This window comes from Cherax quadricarinatus, chromosome 34 (genome assembly GCF_038502225.1).
Source record: "Cherax quadricarinatus isolate ZL_2023a chromosome 34, ASM3850222v1, whole genome shotgun sequence".
Lineage (NCBI taxonomy): Eukaryota > Metazoa > Arthropoda > Malacostraca > Decapoda > Parastacidae > Cherax > Cherax quadricarinatus.
The window spans coordinates 21,656,778-21,680,044 of NC_091325.1; the positions used below are offsets into that span (position 1 = coordinate 21,656,778).

Genomic DNA, 23,267 nt, shown 5'->3' on the forward strand with positions numbered 1-23,267 from the left:
AACTTTTTTTTTTATTTCTTCGTTCTTCTTTATTGTAATAAGAGAAATTGGATACAACCATATTCTGCATGGAGTAAATAGAGAGCAGCTGTGTTTCCGTATTTTTTATTTTTCTAAAAAATGATTATATACACACACACATATATATATATATATATATATATATATATATATATATATATATATATATATATATATATATATATATATATATATATATTTATATATATATATATATATATATATATATATATATATATATATATATATATATATATATATATATATAATCATATATATATATATATATATATATATATATATATATATATATATATATATATATATATATATATATATATATATATATATAGTCATGTATGATATATTCACTGGTAATTTCCGTAATCTCATTTTGCTTCCGATACCGTGGTAGCGCCTCGGTTCTCACCCACAATTAATTTATTTTCTTCTCCGTCATTCAACTTTTCCAAGCACTTCGTATTCCATAGCATCACCTAACGGGTCACGACCTCGTTTTCGCCAGTCAGTCTCCACTTACGTTAATTCATAACCAAATTCTCGCTCGGGCTTCTCCATTATTAGTCAGTCAGCCCTTTAGCTAACTAGATTACGATCCAGTACACAGTGGAAGAATCTGTCTAGTAAGAGGCTGGCACATACCCCAAATATCTCCGGGGTCTACCCTCCTCCCCTAAACTTGCCTGACCAAGGGTGAGGGGTGCCCCTGGGCGTGGGCATGGCTAGTGCAGAGTCATGGGGTGAGTTGGAGCGACCCTTCCTGCTCACGACACCGCCTGAGGACACTCGAGGATAACTGCGTCTTCCTCCATGAATGGAGACTTCAACGTGTCGCAGATAGTGAGCTTCTCGGCGAACGCTGGAGATGTCGGCATCATGTAACATGTACACAGTTATCAAGTCTATTGCATGTATTCACTGCACAAACATATATACGCACATTTATGTACTATTTGAACATTGCAATTTTCATCATTACAATATATATATATATATATATATATATATATATATATATATATATATATATATATATATATATATATATATATATATATATATATATATATATATGCGCTGTATGTATACACATTTTTTTTATAATTAGATACTACTGCACCAATTTTATGAGTCCGAACATAAAAAAATAAAAACTAGCTTCCACTGTCACTTCGTTGTAATTTATGTTGCAATTTTACATCATAAATTTACTACATGTATGTATGTGTTTACGTCTTCACCGTACACAACCCAGTAACTCAGACGCACTTTGCAACACGTCTGCGGACACAACGATTTCTTCTGGCTCCCAGTAGATATCTTCACTTAATACACTCGCATATGGACATGAGAATGAAACACGTAGATGTGTACTGAAAATATGAACGCTAATTCAATTTTACGAATGATATAAGAGGGTTCATGAGGTGTGATAGAGGCCCGGGTGATAGAGGCTATACTGGAGCCTCACTGCTGGATGATTCCTTGTGAATTATGCGCCATGTGATCAGGAACGCAGCGGTAGAGGAAGAAAGAAACGGAGAGATGGAGACTGCAAAAGGGGTGAGGGAGTACATACAAAATAACCTGAAGTAGGGAGGGCAAGAGGGCCATGAATAGGAAGAATGAGAGGGCAGGGTAGGGAGGGTGAAACCTTGACTAGTGAGTGTGGGAGGGCCTTGGCTACGGATGGTGAAAGGATCATATGTAGAAAGGTAGAAAGCCTTGGGCAATCTTGGGGTCCTTAGGTACGGATGGGATAGTGAGCTTTTGGTAGAGGTGAGAGGGATTTTAGTTAGAGTTACAGGTGTAGGGTATGAGAAGGCTAGGTGAAATAAATACGAAGATAGGTGAAAGTTACATGAGTAAGTTAAGGGCCTGGGTAGATGTATAAGGAAGCAGCAGAGAGGGACATATTAAGTACCACAAACATACCTGGGCAAGGACTGGCTGGTCGCGTGGTGTGATGGCGTCAGCAGAGATCCCAGAGTCTGCTGGTGAAGGTAAGTCCACTGTGAGGGTGCTGGACACACCGTTGGTCTTGTACGGCGGCCTGAGGTAGCGGTCCACGAAGCCGGTGTCGGCTGAAGGGTACTCCTGACGCACCGAGTACTGTGGCTCACTGGGGGAGTAGTAGTCGCGGTAGTAGTTGTCCGTAACTGTGTACACGGCCGGGGAGCCTCGCACGGCTGGGGAGGTGCTGGTCGTGTACGGCTGTGGTGAGGGCGACAGGTAGGGCGAGACGTGCTCGTAGTTGGACTGTGGGGAGGAGGCCGAGAAGCCGGCCAGGTAGCTGCCTGTACCGGTACTCATCTTCTCGGCTGAGTCGAGGGGCGCCTGTATCACGAGGGTGTGGTTAGAGCGAGGTCGCTCCCCCGACTCTACCTTGAGCCCGTGGTGCTCCAGCTCTTCTTTAATCACGTGGTGGTCGAGGTCGTCCTTGAGGGCGGGTGCGACATCCAGAGCGGGCGGTGACTCTCCCTGGGGTGGCGGCGGCGGCAGCAGCGAGCGGCGCTTCTCGCACAGTACGCCGCGGTCGGCGGGACTGACGGCTCGGCGCGTCAGGTCCTCTGGCTCCGGCTTCACGCCCTCTGCGCCGCCCGCAAACAGGAGCCCCTCCACGGGCGCCGCCCCCGACACGCCCTCAGACACCCCGTTTGTCATCTTGCAGTCGAGAGCGCCGCCCACCACCGCCGTGCCTACGCCAGACCTGCAAACAAAGGGAGGTAATGAGTGGGAGCAGACCAATGAGGTGGGAGCGAGGGGCTGGACTAGACCAGCCAGGGAGGACACCACCGCCTATCCAAGGCTCGGGGAGAGTGGGAGGCGGGACTAGCCATGCAGAAACCCCGCCCATCACCGTCACTCAGGTGATGGGTCCGTCCTTCTTACATAATACCACCTCAATTCCCAGAGTTTCCTCACTGCTGCTACCATAGTGGATAACACAAACAGTGAAAAAACACGTGAAGTTGTTTCTCTTGGATGGAATAACAGTGACAGTGTTGCACAGTGTTGCAGGTGTTGTGTTTTGTGCCGTTGTTGCAGGAGTGATTTGCAGTGTACATGCAGCCTGTACCTCCCTCGCCCCCCCCCCGGTGGCCCCTCCTACCCATGAGCACTGCGCTCACCATAGCCCCTAGGGCATAACTCCCACGCCCGCCATCGGGTCCCTCCGCCCACGCCCGCCATCGGGACCCCACGTCCACGCCTTCCCTTGAGCAGGACTTGCACGCCTGCCTTTAGGCTGGGCTCCCACGCCCTCCCTCGAGATGATGGCCATCACACACCCTCGGGCTCCCACTCTCACCCACAGTAAACAAGCCATTTCTCGGTCTTCCACGCCAACCCTCGGCCTCCCACGCCCGCCCTTGGGCTCCCATGCACGCACTTGGGCTCCTGTGTCCGCCTTCAGTTTACATTCCAGCCCTCGGGTTCCCATGCCTTCCTTGGGGTTCTCACGACGACCCTCGGCCTCCCACCCCAGACTTCTCGATCCCATGCCCGATCTCAAGCTCCCACACCCGAACTCGTGCCTCCCACGCCCGACCTCGCGCTCTCACACCCGACCTCGTGACTCCCACGCCCAACCCTGTGGCTCCCGCGCCCGACCTCATGGCTCATACACCCGACCTCGTGGCTCCCACGCCAAACCTCACGCTCCCACGCCTGATCCTCGCGCTCCCATGCCCTACCTTTGGTTCCCACGCCAGCCCTCGGGCTCCCACGCCAGCCCTCGGGCTCCCACGCCAGCCCTCGGGCTAATCTCCCACACCTCAAACACCAGCTAAGTGGAAGGCCACGAACCTTGTCTCTCAAACTGTAGGGAGGATCAAGAGAGTGTAGGAGGATCAGGAGAGTGTAGGAGGATCAGGAGAGTGTAGGAGGATCAAGAGAGTGTAGGAGGATCAAGAGAGTGTAGGAGGATCAAGAGAGTGTAGGAGGTTCAGGAGAGTGTAGGAGGATCAGGAGAGTGTAGGAGGATCAAGAGAGTGTTGAATGATCAGGAGAGTGTAGGAGGATCAGGAGAGTGTAGGAGGATCAGGAGAGTGTAGGAGGATCAGGAGAGTGTTGGAGGATCAGGAGAGTGTAGGAGGATCAGGAGAGTGTAGGAGGATCAAGAGAGTGTAGGAGGATCAGGAGAGTGTAAGAGGATCAGGAGAGTGTAGGAGGATCAGGAGAGTGTAAGAGGATCAGGAGAGTGTAGGAGGATCAGGAGATTATAGTAGGGGAGGATCAGGAGGCACACAACACAGTGTTACCAACCACCCTGCCAGGAGGTACACAATACAGTGTTACCAACCACCCTGCCAGGAGGCACACAACACAGTGTTACCAACCACCCTGCCAGGAGGTACACAATACAGTGTTACCAACCACCCTGCCAGGAGGCACACAACACAGTTTTACCAACCACCCTGCCAGGAGGCCCACAACACAGTGTTACCAACCACCGTGCCAGGAGGCACACAACACAGTATTACCAACCATTCTGCAAGAAGGTCCACAACACAGTGTTACCAACCACCCGGCCAGGAGGAAGTTTTTTTTTTGCAAAACATATTTGAACAGAGAACACCAGTGAAGACAGTGTGTTTCCAAGCACTGGCATCTAGGTGAGTACAAACAGGATGCCCGTTTGTCTCGAGCTCAGCAGACGGAGGATCGAACCTCCACCAGTCATGCGCTGAATGACCCACATGGGTTTAGCGTTTAATAAAAATATATATATCCAAGCACTGGCACCATCTTCCCCTTCCTCGGATCAAGGTCTTCCAGTCCCATAGAGCTCTATGATTCCTATGAGTTTCTTGAAAATATAATAACATTTAATACAATAATGATATTTAATAAATAATAATAATAATAATAATAATAATAATAATAAATAATAATAATAATAATAATAATAATAATAATAATAATAATAATAATAATAATAATTTGGTATTCGAGCTCTGACGAGGAGTTGAATAAGTCACGAAACATCTATAGAAAAGTACACATAAATGTAAGTAATTCTCTTGTGGAATGCGATTGAATCCCCTTCAGAAAGTTTCAGTTATAATCCAGGTTAAGGGATTGAAGACACTCAGGTTTAATTTATAATTTAAGTTAACGGATTGAATATCTTCAGGTTTCATTAATACGTCAGGTTTCATTTATAATCTAGCTTAAGGGATTGAATACCTTTAGGTTTCATTTATAATCTAGCTTAAGGGATTGAATACCTTTAGGTTTCATTTATAATCTAGCTTAAGGGATTGAATACCTTTAGGTTTCATTTATAATCTAGATTAACGGACTCACGACTGTTAAACTCAACAAACCACAACAGATGGCCAGTAGTCCAGCTGTTGTGTTCCTCTATAGTTATGGTTTTGTAACAGTTTAGGTTAGGTAAGGTCAGGAAACAGGACAAGTGTTTCCTGACGCGGGTCTTAGATAATGACCCGCTGTTGGAGCGTTTGGTCATCTGACCGAGACTTTCTGCTGGCTTACAGGTCCACCCCTTTGTAACACACCTGAGTTTGTTCCTCTCTCCAGCCTATATATTAGGTATCACTTGGATAGGCCTATTTGACTTGAAAAGGTCTGATATACAGGTGAAACGTTACTTGAATAATTTTACAATTAATTAGAGTGGGACAAACGTGTCTCTAATCTAAAAAAAATTCTACTATTAAAGATAGCCAAAAAGATAGCTAAATGTTGCAAAGGCGACTTTAATTACTCTTTCTAATCTACAAAATAGTGGTTGTGGTTGGTGAGTGGTTGTGGTTAGTGAATGGTTGTAGGTGGTGAGTGGTTGTGGTTGGTGAGTGGTTGTGGTTGGTGAGTGGTTGTGGTTGGTCTTAGCACACTCAACCATCACCAGTCTTAGCACACTCAACCAGCACCAGTCTTAGTACACTCAACCAGCACCAGTCTTAGCACACTCAACCAGCACCAGTCTTAGCACACTCAACCAGCACCATTCTTAGCACACTCAACCAGCACCAGTCTTAGCACACTCAACCAGCACCAGTCTTAGCACACTCAACCAGCACCAGTCTTAGCACACTCAACCAGCACCAGTCTTAGCACACTCAACCAGCACCAGTCTTAGTATACTCAGCACTAGTCTTAGCACACTCAACCAGCACCAGTCTTAGCACACTCAACTAGCACCAGTCTTAGCACACTCAACCAGCACCAGTCTTAGCACACTCAACCAGCACCAGTCTTAGCACACTCAACCAGCACCAGTCTTAGCACACTCAACCAGCACCAGTCTTAGCACTCTCAACCAGCACCAGTCTTAGCACACTCAACCACCACCAGTCTTAGTATACTCAGCACTAGTCTTAGCACACTCAACCACCACCAGTCTTAGTACACTCAACCAGCACCAGTCTTAGCACACTCAACCAGCACCAGTCTTAGCACACTCAACCAGCACCAGTCTTAGCACACTCAACCAGCACCAGTCTTAGCACACTCAACCACCACCAGTCTTAGCACACTCAACCAGCACCAGTCTTAGCACACTCAACCAGCACCAGTCTTAGCACACTCAACCAGCACCAGTCTTAGTATACTCAGCACTAGTCTTAGCACACTCAACCAGCACCAGTCTTAGCACACTCAACTAGCACCAGTCTTAGCACACTCAACCAGCACCAGTCTTAGCACACTCAACCAGCACCAGTCTTAGCACACTCAACCAGCACCAGTCTTAGCACACTCAACCAGCACCAGTCTTAGCACACTCAACCAGCACCAGTCTTAGCACACTCAACCAGCACCAGTCTTAGCACACTCAACCAGCACCAGTCTTAGCACACTCAACCAGCACCAGTCTTAGCACACTCAACCAGCACCAGTCTTAGTATACTCAGCACTAGTCTTAGCACACTCAACCAGCACCAGTCTTAGCACACTCAACTAGCACCAGTCTTAGCACACTCAACCAGCACCAGTCTTAGCACACTCAACCAGCACCAGTCTTAGCACACTCAACCAGCACCAGTCTTAGCACACTCAACCAGCACCAGTCTTAGCACTCTCAACCAGCACCAGTCTTAGCACACTCAACCACCACCAGTCTTAGTATACTCAGCACTAGTCTTAGCACACTCAACCACCACCAGTCTTAGTACACTCAACCAGCACCAGTCTTAGCACACTCAACCAGCACCAGTCTTAGCACACTCAACCAGCACCAGTCTTAGCACACTCAACCAGCACCAGTCTTAGCACACTCAACCACCACCAGTCTTAGCACACTCAACCAGCACCAGTCTTAGCACACTCAACCAGCACCAGTCTTAGCACACTCAACCAGCACCAGTCTTAGCACACTCAACCAGCACCAGTCTTAGCACACTCAACCACCACCATAGTATACTCAGCACTTGTCTTAGCACACTCAACCACCACCAGTCTTAGCACACTCAACCCCCACCAGTCTTAGCACACTTAACCACCACCAGTCTTACCACACTCAACCAGCACCAGTCTCAGCACACTCAACCACCACCAGTCTTAGCACACTCAACCAGCACCAGTCTTAGCACACTCAACCACCACCAGTCTTAGCACACTCAACCACCACCAGTCTTAGCACACTCAACCACCACCATTCTTAGCACACTCAGGTAGCACCAGTCTCAGTATAGTCAGCACCAGTCTTAGCACACTCAGGTAGCACCAGTCTTAGTACACTCAGCACCAGTCTTAGCACTCTCAACTTGCACCAGTCAGCACAATAAGCCAGCACCAGCCTTAGTACACTCAGCAACAGTCTTAGCACACTCAGCTAGCACCAGTCTTAGCACACTCAACCACCACCAGTCTTAGCACACTCAACCAGCACCAGTCTTAGCACACTCAACCAGCACCAGTCTTAGTATAGTCAGCACCAGTCTTAGCACACTCAGGTAGCACCAGTCTTAGTACACTCAGCACCAGTCTTAGCACACTCAACCAGCACCAGTCTTAGCACACTCAACCAGCACCAGTCTTAGTACACTCAGCACCAGTCTTAGTACACTCAGCACCAATCTTAGTACACTCAGCACCTGTCTTAGTACACTCAGCACCAGTCTTAGTACACTCAGCACCAATCTTAGTACACTCAGCACCAGTCTTAGTACACTCAGCACCAATCTTATTACACTCAGCACCAGTCTTAGTACACTCAGCACCAGTCTTAGTACACTCAGCACCAGTCTTAGTACACTCAGCACCAGTCTTAGTACACTCAGCACCAATCTTAGTACACTCAGCTAGCACCTGTGCTCATCCCACGACTCTTGTATCGTTACATTAGTTTCATACAATACCGACGAGTTGACGAATATGTCACATGTGCAACACTTGTGCATTTTTGTTCCCAAAACGTATCTCCTGCACAGTAGGCTTGTTCAGTTGAATACAGAAGTGGCTCTGGAGACAGTGGAAGAAGTGGAGGGAAGGGGGAGGGGGTTAATATTGAGGTGCTCAGCCCAAAAATACTTCATGGGTGTGGGACTGAACACCTCAAACTCACCTCTCCGCTTGGTCATTGTCTCCGATTAAAGTTCCCTTTGTATTCAACTGAAGAAGCTTGCTCTATAGGTGAAGCATCTTCGTGTTCCGTAGCTTACATTAATAAATTTTCTATTGGTAGCGAATTACCTCGTTTACCTATCAGATGATCACCATCATATTCCTTTCTCTTGCGTTTTCTACTTTCAGCATTGGTCAGTTTTAGAACATTCTTTGAGTAGATAAACAGTATTATCACCCAAAATACTGTACAAGAACCAAAATTCTACCTCCCCATGTTTGAGATAGGAGTCAGGTCTTACGTACCCTGCATCATAGCCAAGCCAGGTCTCCTCTGGTCCACCCACTGAACCATAAATAAGCCAGGTGTCCCCTTCTCTGTACTACACCTGAGTCAGGTCTTCCCTCCCCTTCCACTCTCTTTCACTTTCTATCCTTGTACTACAGACGAGCCAGGTCCGCCGTATCTCTCCTACTCACCCTTCCCCTTACACGAGCATCGAGGCAGGTCTTTCGTGTCCCACTTGGCTTGGGAGAGATCCCTGCCCGGCCCTACCCGCTCCCACCGACCTTGAGGTCTCTGCCAGCACGAGCATCACACACTGTGTGTTGTGTTTGTGAACCTCCACACCGTTACCTCCATGCTCTCCTTCCTTCCTCCTGCCCCGTCCCTTCCTCTACCTCCCTCCCTCCCTCTCTCTCTCTCTCCCTCCCTCCCTCTCTATTTCTCTCTCGCTTTCCCTACTCCTAAGTTATTGGCTTATTCTTTTGGCTTTGGAATATCGTCCAAGGTTTATAAATTCAATTCTCTATCCCGCTGAATATTTCTTTAATGCCGTGAAGAGAAGAGAGGTACTGTTGAAACGTTCATCGTGACCACGTTTTGCTTAGGGCAACCCTTGATTTAAAAAGCTCTACTTAGAGCGAAACGTTGCCACAATAAAAGCTTGCTCTGCACTTGTGTTATTTCTCAGTACGCGGCTGCTTCCTCATTTCCAGTTGCCAGCTTCACCTTCCTAGTTCTTTCTTTTACTTCATGTTCCTTTTGTTATTCTCTTAGTCGCACATTCTCTATTTTTGTTGTTGTTTTTCTCCTAGACCAAATAGTTTCTCGTTTCTATTCTTCTCTTGAACTCCTCCAATACCGCCTCTTATTCATCCCTTACTGTTTACTCTTTCTTTCTCTTCATCATCCATCTGTTATGCTTTCTGTCTCCTAGGCTGTACATTATCCAATGCATTTTCCACCATTCACATTGCATCCCCGTCTCCTTCCTTTAGTCTTTTCCTCTTTCCCGCCCTTTCTTCCATCCCTCCTTCCCTCCCTCCCTCCTTCCATCCATTCTTTCCTTCCTTCCAACCTCCCTTCCAGTCTTCCTTTCTTTATTATTCCCTTAAACCATCTCATTCCCTGTCCACAAGCTCCATACATAGCTGGAAGAAAGTTGTTTCAAAGTACGACCCCACACATGACTGGAAGAAGTTCCTGCCTACGGCCTCCAAGCACTACTGAAAGAAGAAAAGGTTCAGTCCAATGCCTCCAAATACACCTGAAAGAAGAAATGTTCCAGTACATGGCCTCCACACATGCCTGGAAGAAGAAAAGTACCAATTCATGGCCACCACACACGACTGAAAGAAGAGACGATCCAGCTGCACAACTGGAGGAATGCATTTTCAATTCTCGTCCTTTACATACTCCACGCAAAAGGTCATTCCAGTTCACGACCTCCACACACGACTGGAAGAAGAGAGGCTCCAGCTGCACAACTGGAAGAATGCAATTTCCAGTTTTCGTCCTTTACATACCCTACGCAAAAGGCCATTCCAGTTCACGACCTCCACACACGACTGGAAGAAGGCACTTGCTGAGGATCATCAGAGCCTCGGCTCACCACATTACTGGGCTCTCAAACTGGGCATAAATAATCCGTAATATCCACCAATAAAGCATCGTTCTCTCCGGAGTTCTATCCAACGCGCTCACCTTGAATTAATTTTCCACTTCGGGACTACAAACTATTTTTCATTTTATATTTCTTTCTCTCTTTTCCTATCTTTCAAGATATATATATATATATATATATATATATATATATATATATATATATATATATATATATATATATATATATATATATATATATATATATATATATATATAAGAGATTTAAGAGATACATTGTTGATATAAAGGTGACATATACGGTACATGTTGTTCCGTGTGTATCACCGATTATAGGGCGAAGATCTCATCCAGCTCCTCAGAGCTGGGGTGTGTGCCCAAAATACAGCAGGCATTACCCCTTTGAACAGCCGCACTGAGCCGCTGGAACAGAAAACTAGCTGCCCTGGGATCCCTAGTTACCATGATGAGTCTTTTTCCCAGGTCCTTAAGGAATTTAGATGCATTCTTTCCCCATGAGCCAAGGGTCTCTGAGCCTATGGGAACAAACATATAATGATGGGCAAATTCTCCATATATTCTAGACTTTTGGGACTCCCTAAAGCTGGCAGCTGCCCCTCCTTCCTCCCTGGTGTATTGGAGATAGGTATCAGCCAAGGTAGATGCACATGTATAGTCGCACATCACCTGCTTCCCATCTGTCCAGGCTTGAAGGGTGATACCATCTGGACGCTTCTGGCTGCCATCGGATCTGCATAGCTGGGGTGGCTCCCTTACTGCTGGGCATCCGGCTGTTGTGAGGCTCCTCTTGATAATGTTATTAACCTCCTCATGTCTTGCAATCCTTCCCTAGGATTTACGGCACACAAGACCGTGGTACCCGAATCGGTCTGCTGCTTCACTGCCACAAATACACCTGTGTTCGGCGAGAATAGGGGCTGCAAGTTGAAGGGCAACACCGATGCGGATGGTCTGTGGGTCGAGGCGTGTGCCAAGGCTGGAGTTGGGAACAGCCAACAGAATATCCCCTGCATGAGGTGCTCTCACTGCCAGGAGGCGGGCTCTATCCTTCCCTGACACACTCTGAAGCATTGTTGAGGCTATATTTTCCACTATTGGACCATCCCAGTGCGATTGTTTGTAGTTGTTGGGGGAGCAGGTCTGGTTTCAGAGCCCGTTAGATTATCCCAGATCATGGCTCCGTCAATGAACTTTTGGTCATGGACTCCAGTCTTGTCCCTAAGACGTTCAGGGAGAATCGCTGCTACAAGCCCTCTGGATGCAATACATGAGGACAGAAAAGCAGGTAGCGCAATCTGTGATGACTTGCGGACACCAATGCCTCCTAGTCTGACTGGAAGTGTAGCTTGGTTCCACTGCCCGTCTTCTAGAGTAAGGTTAAGTACTTTCGTAAAAATCTGCCTCAGAATACTGTCATATTCGTGCAGTATAGGGTTATCATATGAAGGTGCACATCTTAGGAAATATGTCAACCTGGGCAGACTCAAGCACTTTGTGAGAAGGTACAAGGCATCGTGGGTGTCCAGATTGCCTATTCGTTGTTCCATTCTCCTTAACTCTTCCAATTTCTTCCTGAGAATTGTGTCAATGGCATTGCTTCCCAGAGGTGCTCCTAGCAAGGCACTATTTGTGGGGGCAATGACTGATGCTCCTGGTAGTTTTGATCTCACTGCATTTATCACTTGTTGATTGACTAAGATGATTTCACATTTGGATGGATTCAGGATGAGACCCATTTCCTGTCCCTGTGTCATTACCTGTGTAAGATAATGTAGGAGGGACTCCTTTGTACCTACTAGTGTGCCATCATCTTGGAACCAGATGTTTAGCTCGCTGGTCAGTCTGACTGTGATTTCCCTAACTGCTATACAGAAGAGAAATGGTGCAAGAGGATATAAATACATATATATATATATATATATATATATATATATATATATATATATATATATATATATATATATATATATATATATATGTATTATATATATATATATATATATATATATATATATATATATATATATATATATATATATATATATATATATATATATATATATATATATATATATATATATATATATATATATATATATATATATATATATATATATATATATATATATATTTATATATATTTCAACAAGTCGGCCGTCTCCCACCGAGGCAGGGTGACCCAAAAAAGAAAGAAAATCCCCAAAAAGAAAATACTTTCATCATCATTCAACACTTTCACCACACTCACACATTATCACTGCTTTTGCAGAGGTGCTCAGAATACAACAGTTCAGAAGCATATACGTATAAAGATACACAACATATCCCTCCAAACTGCCAATATCCCAAACCCCTCCTTTAAAGTGCAGGCATTGGACTTCCCATTTCCAGGACTCAAGTACGACTATATGAAAATAACCGGTTTCCCTGAATCCCTTCACTAAATATTACCCTGCTCACACTCCAACAGATCGTCAGGTCCCAAGTATCATTCGCCTCCATTCACGCCTATCTAATACGCTCATGCACGCTTGCTGGAAGTCCAAGCCCCTAGCCCACAAAACCTCCTTTACCCCCTCTTTCCAACCCTTTCGAGGACGACCCCTACCCCTCCTTCCTTCCCCTATAGATTTATATGCTTTCCATGTCATTCTACTTTGATCCATTCCCTCTAAATGACCATACCACCTCAACAACCCCTCTTCTGCCCTCTGACTAATGCTTTTATTAACTCCACACCTCCTAATTTCCACACTCCGAATTTTCTGCATAATATTTACACCACACATTGCCCTTAGACAGGACATCTCCACTGCCTCCAACCGTCTCCTCGCTGCTGCATTTACCACCCAAGCTTCACATCCATATAAGAGTGTTGGTACTACTATACTTTCATACATTCCCTTCTTTGCCTCCATAGATAACGTTTTTTGACTCCACATATACCTCAACGCACCACTCACCTTTTTCCCTCATCAAATCTCTGATTAACCTCATCCTTCATAAATCCATCCGCCGACACGTCAACTCCAAAGTATCTGAAAACATTCACTTCTTCCATACTCTTCCTCCCCAATTTGATATCCAATTTTTCTTTATCTAAATCATTTGACACCCTCATCACCTTACTCTTTTCTATGTTCACTTTCAACTTTCTACCTTTACACACATTCCCAAACTCATCCACTAACCTTTGCAATTTTTCTTTAGAATCTCCCATAAGCACAGTATCATCAGCAAAAAGTAACTGTGTCAATTCCCATTTTGAATTTGATTCCCCATAATTTAATCCCACCCCTCTCCCGAACACCCTAGCATTTACTTCTTTTACAACCCCATCTATAAATATATTAAACAACCATGGTGACATTACACATCCCTGTCTATGACCTACTTTTACCGGAAAGTATTCTCCCTCTCTTCTACACACCCTAACCTGAGCGAGCAAGCAAATATATAAATAAATAAATAAATATATATATATATATATATATATATATATATATATATATATATATATATATATTTATATATATATATATATATATATATATATATATATATATATATATATATATATATATATATATATATATAACCTATATAAAATATATTTAGTTGGATTAGGCTAAATTAAATTGCGCTTATTATAATAAGGTTAGGTAAGTTTCCTAAAATTTTGTCTTATACATTTAAAGGTGTATTATTTTCATTTATGGCAATGTAAAAATTAATGATTTTGTACCAAAAGAACCTTAGGAAACATATCTAACTTTATTATAACAAGCGCAATTTAATTTAGCCTAATCCAACTAAATATATTTTATATAAGTTTGTAATCAGTTAATAAATAAACACAATGAAATATATTTTTTTTCGTTAGTAGTAGTAATATAAGTTGTAATATTAGTAGTAATTCTACCTTAGTAGTTGGTAATTTTGTCAACATTAACACATAAAGTACTTTTGACTGGTGATGTATAGGTGACGTGCAACCCTATTATCCTCGATAGATTTTAAACCTCACAAACCATCACGAATTCATCTCACTCTACATATTTATATATTGTATTAGAATAAGTCCCACAGACTTAGAGATACGAAATATTATTATTCTGATTACGACTTTGTCGAGTGGGTAGTACTCAGAGTATGAGCTCCGGTACCAGCGGAACGTCATCAAAAGTTCTGTTACATGTGTCGAAAGAGTGGCGTAAATTATTGTTAACTGGCCAAGGGAAAACAGCAGCATTTCCAAGATAAGAGTTACTGATGTGGGACGTGACTTTGATGAACTGCGAGAGTTACATTCAGATGAGAGTCCGGATGCCTTCAACTCATGACTATAACCTCGCTTGACAAGAGAAGTCAGCAGAACGATAGTTAAAAAATGAGAAAATCCTGGATTATAGGAAATGTGGCTATTATGCATTGATAGCTTACAAAAACTGTGTAAAATACGTATAATAGATAAAAGTCAAAAAGCGAATATTCAAATTTCTCACAAAAAGGCCACGATAAGTTATAGTAAACAAAACAAAATACCCGGTTTAAATTGAGCAAAGACTTAGCTGAGAAGGAATTGTTCTTGCTTATTTTCATCGACGTAGCTAAACACATCTGACTAACACTGTGTGGACGATACCAAAATAATGAAATTCTCTTCAGCAGAAGACACAGAATAGTTATTACAAACTTTCACGTGGTAATGGAAAGTAATATAGTGTTCAGTGGTGAGAATTCCATCTGCTTCAATACGAAAAAAATAGAGAATCTAAAACTAGTTCAGGATAATGGAATCAGATTTGTTCAAATAACAGAGGGAAGCTGTAAATGTTCTTTGAATAATAAAGTCATAATTTTTATAGAATGTAACAAAGCGAACTTAACATGAGTCAGGAAAAATACACGACATGTTACTGTCAATGCAAGAGATTCTGTAACACCAGAGAAATCACGAAAGCGCTTGGAATTTCGCTATTTTTTTCCAGTGGGTGTTCTGTATATTGTAATATCACCTGTTTACTGTAATGTTATTGCATATATATATATATATATATATATATATATATATATATATATATATATATATATATATATATATATGTATATATATATATATATATATATATATATATATATATATATATATATATATATATGTATATATATATATATATATATATATATATATATATATATATATATATATATATATATATATATATATATATATATATATATATATATATATAGCTTAAAGGGAGGTATGCCAGAAAGTACTCATCTGTTTGTTCTATTTAGTTTAGATTACTGTTCAGTGTGCATATCTCTCCATTTATCGCAGAATCAGAGATGTATGCAGTAAGAAAGTATACAAAGATCATTTACCACTCACATACTCCTTAAACCATCTAAAATACTGGGAACGCCTCGAAGCACTAGAAATGGCTTCTCTAATAATATTTTTTTTCTTCTACAAGTACATGTACAACGTATACAGGACTAGCTAACATCAGTGACAAACTGCTGTATTTAGAAATTCCATTGTTATGCAGAGCATTTTGGGCAAATTAAGTAAATTTTATCCCCAGGATGCAAATTAAGTCATTTATGTCCCCACACCAGTCGACTAACACCCAGGTACCTATTTTACGGAGACGAGAGTAATATCCTACAATTTTCAAGCAGAAAATCCTCACTGACCAAGTCCCAATTCTTGAGTCATTCTCGCACCACCACCACCACGACACCCGTGTAAAGTTGGACGTTCCCTGGTGCTGCTCAATCACTGCGGTTATTATTTATAGTTAAAAACATGGAGCAAGTAAATCTGGAACCATAGAGTCAAATAATTCAGTGTTTTTCCGTTCAAGCCGCGTGAGGTGTACCTGTTGACTACATGTCTCGTCGGTGAGGTGTACCTGTTGATTACATGTCTCGTCTGTGAGGTGTACCTGTTGATTACATGTCTCGTATGTGAGGTGTACCTGTTGATTACATGTCTCGTATGTGAGGTGTACCTGTTGATTACATGTCTCGTCTGTGAGGTGTACCTGTTGACTACATGTCTCGCCTGTATTTATTCGTCAGTAATAATAAGTGGTGTACTGAATACTTTCTGTGAATAAGAGCCTTTATTATCGTCGTTTACTCTGTTTTCCAGACTTGTAGAGCACCCTGTATACGTTTAACCCTATGGTTCCAGAATTATAGGACACCCTGTATATATTCTGTTTATATAACTTAACCTAAACCTCACCTAACCTAACCTAAACCTTACCAAACTTAACTTACCCTAACCTAACCTAAACCTAAATGAAAGACACAATAAACACACACTGAAACACACACACACACACACACACACACACACACACACACACACACACACACACACACACACACACACACACACACACCAAACGATCAAGATTTTAGTATCTTCACTGATTACTAATCCAAGGTAAAATAATCTCCTCGCTGGGAAAATTATCCCAGTGCTGGCAATTCTATTGAGTATAATTGCTGTGGCAGAGTTGCATATAGGCAGTGAGGTTCACAGGTCAGCTAATGTAAGACTCGTAACTCCTAAGGGATTAAGTCACAGTATATTTTATGTTTGATCCTTGCAAATTTCACCCTTGATTTGATTCTCTCGTTTTCTTTTACTGCTTTATATCACTGTTCCATAAAATTACTCTGAGAAGCTAAAACAAAATTATTGAGATTCTTGCCACCAATAGAGGACCAATTGAAAAGAAATTAACAATATTAATGAGAAGGATGATGACAGAGATTTAATAATGTGTAATGTAACAGAAGAAACAACAGTCTTTAAAGCACTAATCTTGTTCTAAAAGTTATGTTTGATGATCATGATGATGATAATAATAATAATAAATACATGTAATTGCAGTTACATTATTTATAAATCTATATTCTGATGATAATCATAACAACATTAGTAGTATTAATAATGATGATGATGATAATAATAATAATAATAATAATAATAATAATAATAATAATAATAATAATTTTGTACTTCGGGACTACAAACTATTTTCCAGTTTTCACTTCTCTCTCTTGCTATGTTCTAAGATTTATTTTCCTTGCTTCAGGCATTTTTAATACAGTACTATTTATTAGAGTTCAATTCTAAACATACACACACACACACACACACACATATATATATATATATATATATATATATATATATATATATATATATATATATATATATATATATATATATATATATATATATATATGTCGTGCCGAATAGGCAGAACTTGCCATTTTGGCTTAAATAGCAACGCTCATCTTGCCATATAGGACAAGTGAAAATTTGTGTATGCAATAATTTCGCCAAAATCATTCTAAACCTAACGAAAAAAATATATTTCACTGTATTTGTTTAGTATTAAATTATTGTAAACAAATCTAAAATATATTTAGTTGGGTTAGGCTAAAATAAATTGTTCTTGTTATAATAAGGTTAGGTAAGTTTTCTAAGATTCTTTTGGTGCAAAATTAAAATTTTTACATTAACATTAATGAAAAAAATATATCTTTAAACGTATAAGATAAAATTTCAGAAAGGACTTAATTTTAAATGAGTTCTTGCTAATTGACCAGTTTTACATATTCGGCACGACATTATGTATATATATATATATATATATATATATATATATATATATATATATATATATATATATATATATATATATATATATATATATATATATATATAATGGGGTCCACCTCTGGTGTAAATTGTGGGACCCATAGCCTCGGAGAAGTGGATAAAAAGGATATATATATATATATATATATATGTATATGTATGTATAGGTAGTAGGTTGGTAGACAGCAACCACCCAGGGAAGTACTACCGTCCTGCCAGATGACTGTGAAACAGAAACCTGTAACTGTTTTGCATGATGGTAGGATTGCTGGTGTCTTTTTCTGTCTCATAAACACGCTAGATAACAGGGGTATCTTGCTATTCCAACTTACACTTTGGTCACACTTCACAGACATGCACATGCCTATATATATACATACATCAAGGTTTTTCTCCTTTTTCTACATAGCTCTTGTTCTTCTTATTTCTTCTATTGTCCATGGGGAAGTGGAAAAGAATCTTTCCTCCGTAAGCCATGCGTGTCGTATGAGGCGACTAAAATGCCGGGAGCAATGGGCTAGTAACCCCTTCTCCTGTAGACATTTACTAAAAAAGAGAAGAAGAAAAACTTTATAAAACTGGGATGCTTAAATGTGTGTGGATGTAGTGCGGATGACAAGAAACAGATGATTGCTGATGTTATGAATGAAAAGAAGTTGGATGTCCTGGCCCTAAGCGAAACAAAGCTGAAGGGGGTAGGGGAGTTTCGGTGGGGGGAAATAAATGGGATTAAATCTAGAGTATCTGAGAGAGTTAGAGCAAAGGAAGGGGTAGCAGTAATGTTGAATGATCAGTTATGGAAGGAGAAAAGAGAATATGAATGTGTAAATGCAAGAATTATGTGGATTAAAGTAAAGGTTGGATGCGAGAAGTGGGTCATAATAAGCGTGTATGCACCTGGAGAAGAGAGGAATGCAGAGGAGAGAGAGAGATTTTGGGAGATGTTAAGTGAATGTATAGGAGCCTTTGAACCAAGTGAGAGAGTAATTGTGGTAGGGGACCTGAATGCTAAAGTAGGAGAAACTTTTAGATAGGGTGTGGTAGGTAAGTTTGGGGTGCCAGGTGTAAATGATAATGGGAGCTCTTTGATTGAACTTTGTATAGAAAGGGGTTTAGTTATAGGTAATACATATTTTAAGAAAAAGAGGATAAATAAGTATACAAGATATGATGTAGGGCGAAATGACTGTAGTTTGTTGGATTATGTATTGGTAGATAAAAGACTGTTGAGTAGACTTCAGGATGTACATGTTTATAGAGGGGCCACAGATACATCAGATCACTTTCTAGTTGTAGCTACACTGAGAGTAAAAGGTAGATGGGATACAAGGAGAATAGAAGCATCAGGGAAGAGAGAGGTGAAGGTATATAAACTAAAAGAGGAGGCAGTTAGGGAAAGATATAAACAGCTATTGGAGGATAGATGGGCTAATGAGAGCATAGGCAATGGGGTCGAAGAGGTATGGGGTAGGTTTAAAAATGTAGTGTTAGAGTGTTCAGCAGAAGTTTGTGGTTACAGGAAAGTGGGTGCGGGAGGGAAGAGGAGCGATTGGTGGAATGATGATGTAAAGAGAGTAGTAAGGGAGAAAAAGTTAGCATATGAGAAGTTTTTACAAAGTAGAAGTGATGCAAGGAGGGAAGAGTATATGGAGAAAAAGAGAGAGGTTAAGAGAGTGGTGAAGCAATGTAAAAAGAGAGCAAATGAGAGAGTGGGTGAGATGTTATCAACAAATTTTGTTGAAAATAAGAAAAAGTTTTGGAGTGAGATTAACAAGTTAAGGAAGCCTAGAGAACAAATGGATTTGTCAGTTAAAAATAGGAGAGGAGAGTTATTAAATGGAGAGTTAGAGGTATTGGGAAGATGGAGGGAATATTTTGAGGAATTGTTAAATGTTGATGAAGATAGGGAAGCTGTGATTTCGTGTATAGGGCAAGGAGGAATAACATCTTGTAGGAGTGAGGAAGAGCCAGTTGTGAGTGTGGGGGAAGTTCGTGAGGCAGTAGGTAAAATGAAAGGGGGTAAGGCAGCCGGGATTGATGGGATAAAGATAGAAATGTTAAAAGCAGGTGGGGATATAGTTTTGGAGTGGTTGGTGCAATTATTTAATAAATGTATGGAAGAGGGTAAGGTACCTAGGGATTGGCAGAGAGCATGCCTAGTTCCTTTGTATAAAGGCAAAGGAGACAAAAGAGAGTGCAAAAATTATAGGGGGATAAGTCTGTTGAGTATACCTGGTAAAGTGTATGGTAGAGTTATTATTGAAAGAATTAAAAGTAAGACTGAGAATAGGATAGCAGATGAACAAGGAGGCTTTAGGAAAGGTAGGGGGTGTGTGGACCAGGTGTTTACAGTGAAACATATAAGTGAACAGTATTTAGATAAGGCTAAAGAGGTCTTTGTGGCATTTATGGATTTGGAAAAGGCGTATGACAGGGTGGATAGGGGGGCAATGTGGCAGATGTTGCAGGTGTATGGTGTAGGAGGCAGGTTACTGAAAGCAGTGAAGAGTTTTTAAGAGGATAGTGAGGCTCAAGCTAGAGTACATAGGAAAGAGGGAAATTATTTCCCAGTAAAAGTAGGCCTTAGACAGGGATGTGTGATGTCACCGTGGTTGTTTAATATATTTATAGATGGGGTTGTAAGAGAAGTAAATGCGAGGGTCTTGACAAGATGCGTGGAGTTAAAAGATAAGGAATCACACATAAAGTGAGAGTTGTCACAGTTGCTCTTTGCTGATGACACTCTGCTCTTGGGAGATTCTGAAGAGAAGTTGCAGAGATTGGTGGATGAATTTGGTAGGGTGTGCAAAAGAAGAAAATTAAAAGTGAATACAGGAAAGAGTAAGGTTATGAGGATAACAAAAATATTAGGTGATGAAAGATTGGATATCAAATTGGAGGGAGAGAGTATGGAGGAGGTGAATGTATTCAGATATTTGGGAGTGGACGTGTCAGCGGATGGGCCTATGAAAGATGAGGTGAATCATAGAATTGATGAGGGGAAAAGGGTGAGTGGTGCACTTAGGAGTCTGTGGAGACAAAGAACTTTGTCCTTGGAGGCAAAGAGGGGAATGTATGAGAGTATAGTTTTACCAACACTCTTATATGGGTGTGAAGCATGGGTGATGAATGTTGCAGCGAGGAGAAGGCTGGAGGCAGTGGAGATGTCATGTCTGAGGGCAATGTGTGGTGTGAATATAATGCAGAGAATTCGTAGTTTGGAAGTTAGGAGGAGGTGCGGGATTACCAAAACTGTTGTCCAGAGGGCTGAGGAAGGGTTGTTGAGGTGGTTCGGACATGTAGAGAGAATGGAGCGAAACAGAATGACTTCAAGAGTGTATCAGTCTGTAGTGGAAGGAAGGCGGGGTAGGGGTCGGCCTAGGAAAGGTTGGAGGGAGGGGGTAAAGGAGGTTTTGTGTGCGAGGGGCTTGGACTTCCAGCAGGCGTGCGTGAGCGTGTTTGATAGGAGTGAATGGAGACGAATGGTTTTTAATACTTGACGTGCTGTTGGAGTGTGAGCGAAGTAACATTTATGAAGGGGTTCAGGGAAACCGGCAGGCCGGACTTGAGTCCTGGAGATGGGAAGTACAGTGCCTGCACTCTGAAGGAGGGGTGTTAATGTTGCAGTTTAAAAACTGTAGTGTAAAGCACCCTTCTGGCAAGACAGTGATGGAGTGAATGATGGTGAAAGTTTTTCTTTTTCGGGCCACCCTGCCTTGGTGGGAATCGGCCAGTGTGATAATAATATATATATATATATATATATATATATATATATATATATATATATATATATATATATATATATATATATATATATATATATATATATATATGTCGTGCTGAATAAGTGAAACTTACGATTTTGGCTTAGACAACAACGCACATCTTGCCGAATAGGACAAGCGAAAATTTGTGTATGCATTAATTTCTCAAAAATCATTCTGAATCTAACGAAAAAAAATAATTCATTGTGTTTGTTTATTAAATTATCGTAAACTTATATAAAAATATATATAGTTGGATTAGGCTAAACTAAATTGTGCTTATTATAATAAGGTTAGGGAAGTTTTTAAGGTTCTTTTGGTACAAAATTATTAATTTTTACATTAATATAAATGAAAAAATATATTTTCAAATGTATAAGAGAAATTTTTTAGAAAGGACTTAATTTTAAACGAGTTCTTGCTGATTGATCAGTTTTACCTATTTTACACGACACACACACACACACACACACACACACACACACACACACACACACACACACACACACATATATATATATATATATATATATATATATATATATATATATATATAATATTATATATATATAATATTATATTATACTTGCCTTTACTGGCCTTGACTCCAGTAAAGGCGGTCCTCTGGAAACGTTATTTGCTAGAACTCCTCCTCTTTTCTGCAATTTTGCAAGCTCCTGATGACGTGTTGATTGCAATAATAAATGCCTAGAGCTATTATTCTACTTCCTCCGTGGTTGTTTTGCATCTTGCACACACACACACACACACACACACACACACACACACACACACACACATATATATATATATATATATATATATATATATATATATATATATATATATATATATATATATATATATATATATATATATATATATATATATATATATATATATATTGAATGAAATTATTGGGTAACTGGGATTGAAACTCATCGATTACTCATGGGTAATTAAGGCTACATGAAGTTTGTTCACCATCAATCACGAATACTTTAATATCTAAAATTCGGATTAAAATAAGCACTCAGTGTACACACACCAAGTGACATACACCGAGAGATATACACCTCATAGTGTACACATACCAAGTGACATACACCGAGAGATATACACCTCATAGTGTACACATACCAAGTGACATACACCGAGAGATATACACCTCATAGTGTACACATACCAAGTGACATACACCGAGAGATATACACCTCATAGTGTACACATACCAAGAGACATATACCTCTCACCTTGAGCGACTTTTTGGTTCCTCTTGTATTTCTTTCTGGCATAAATGTTT

General features: G+C 41.0%; 1 protein-coding gene across 1 annotated transcript in view; it reads right to left on the reverse strand.

Annotated features, from left to right (window-relative positions):
• Positions 1–23,267, reverse strand: part of grh (grainy head) — an 893,472-nt gene that overhangs the window by 627,573 nt on the left and 242,632 nt on the right. The window contains exon 2 of the mRNA XM_070091236.1: positions 1,978–2,752. Within this exon, the coding sequence (XP_069947337.1) occupies positions 1,978–2,752 (775 nt within the window). The remainder of the gene's footprint in view (positions 1–1,977; positions 2,753–23,267) is intronic.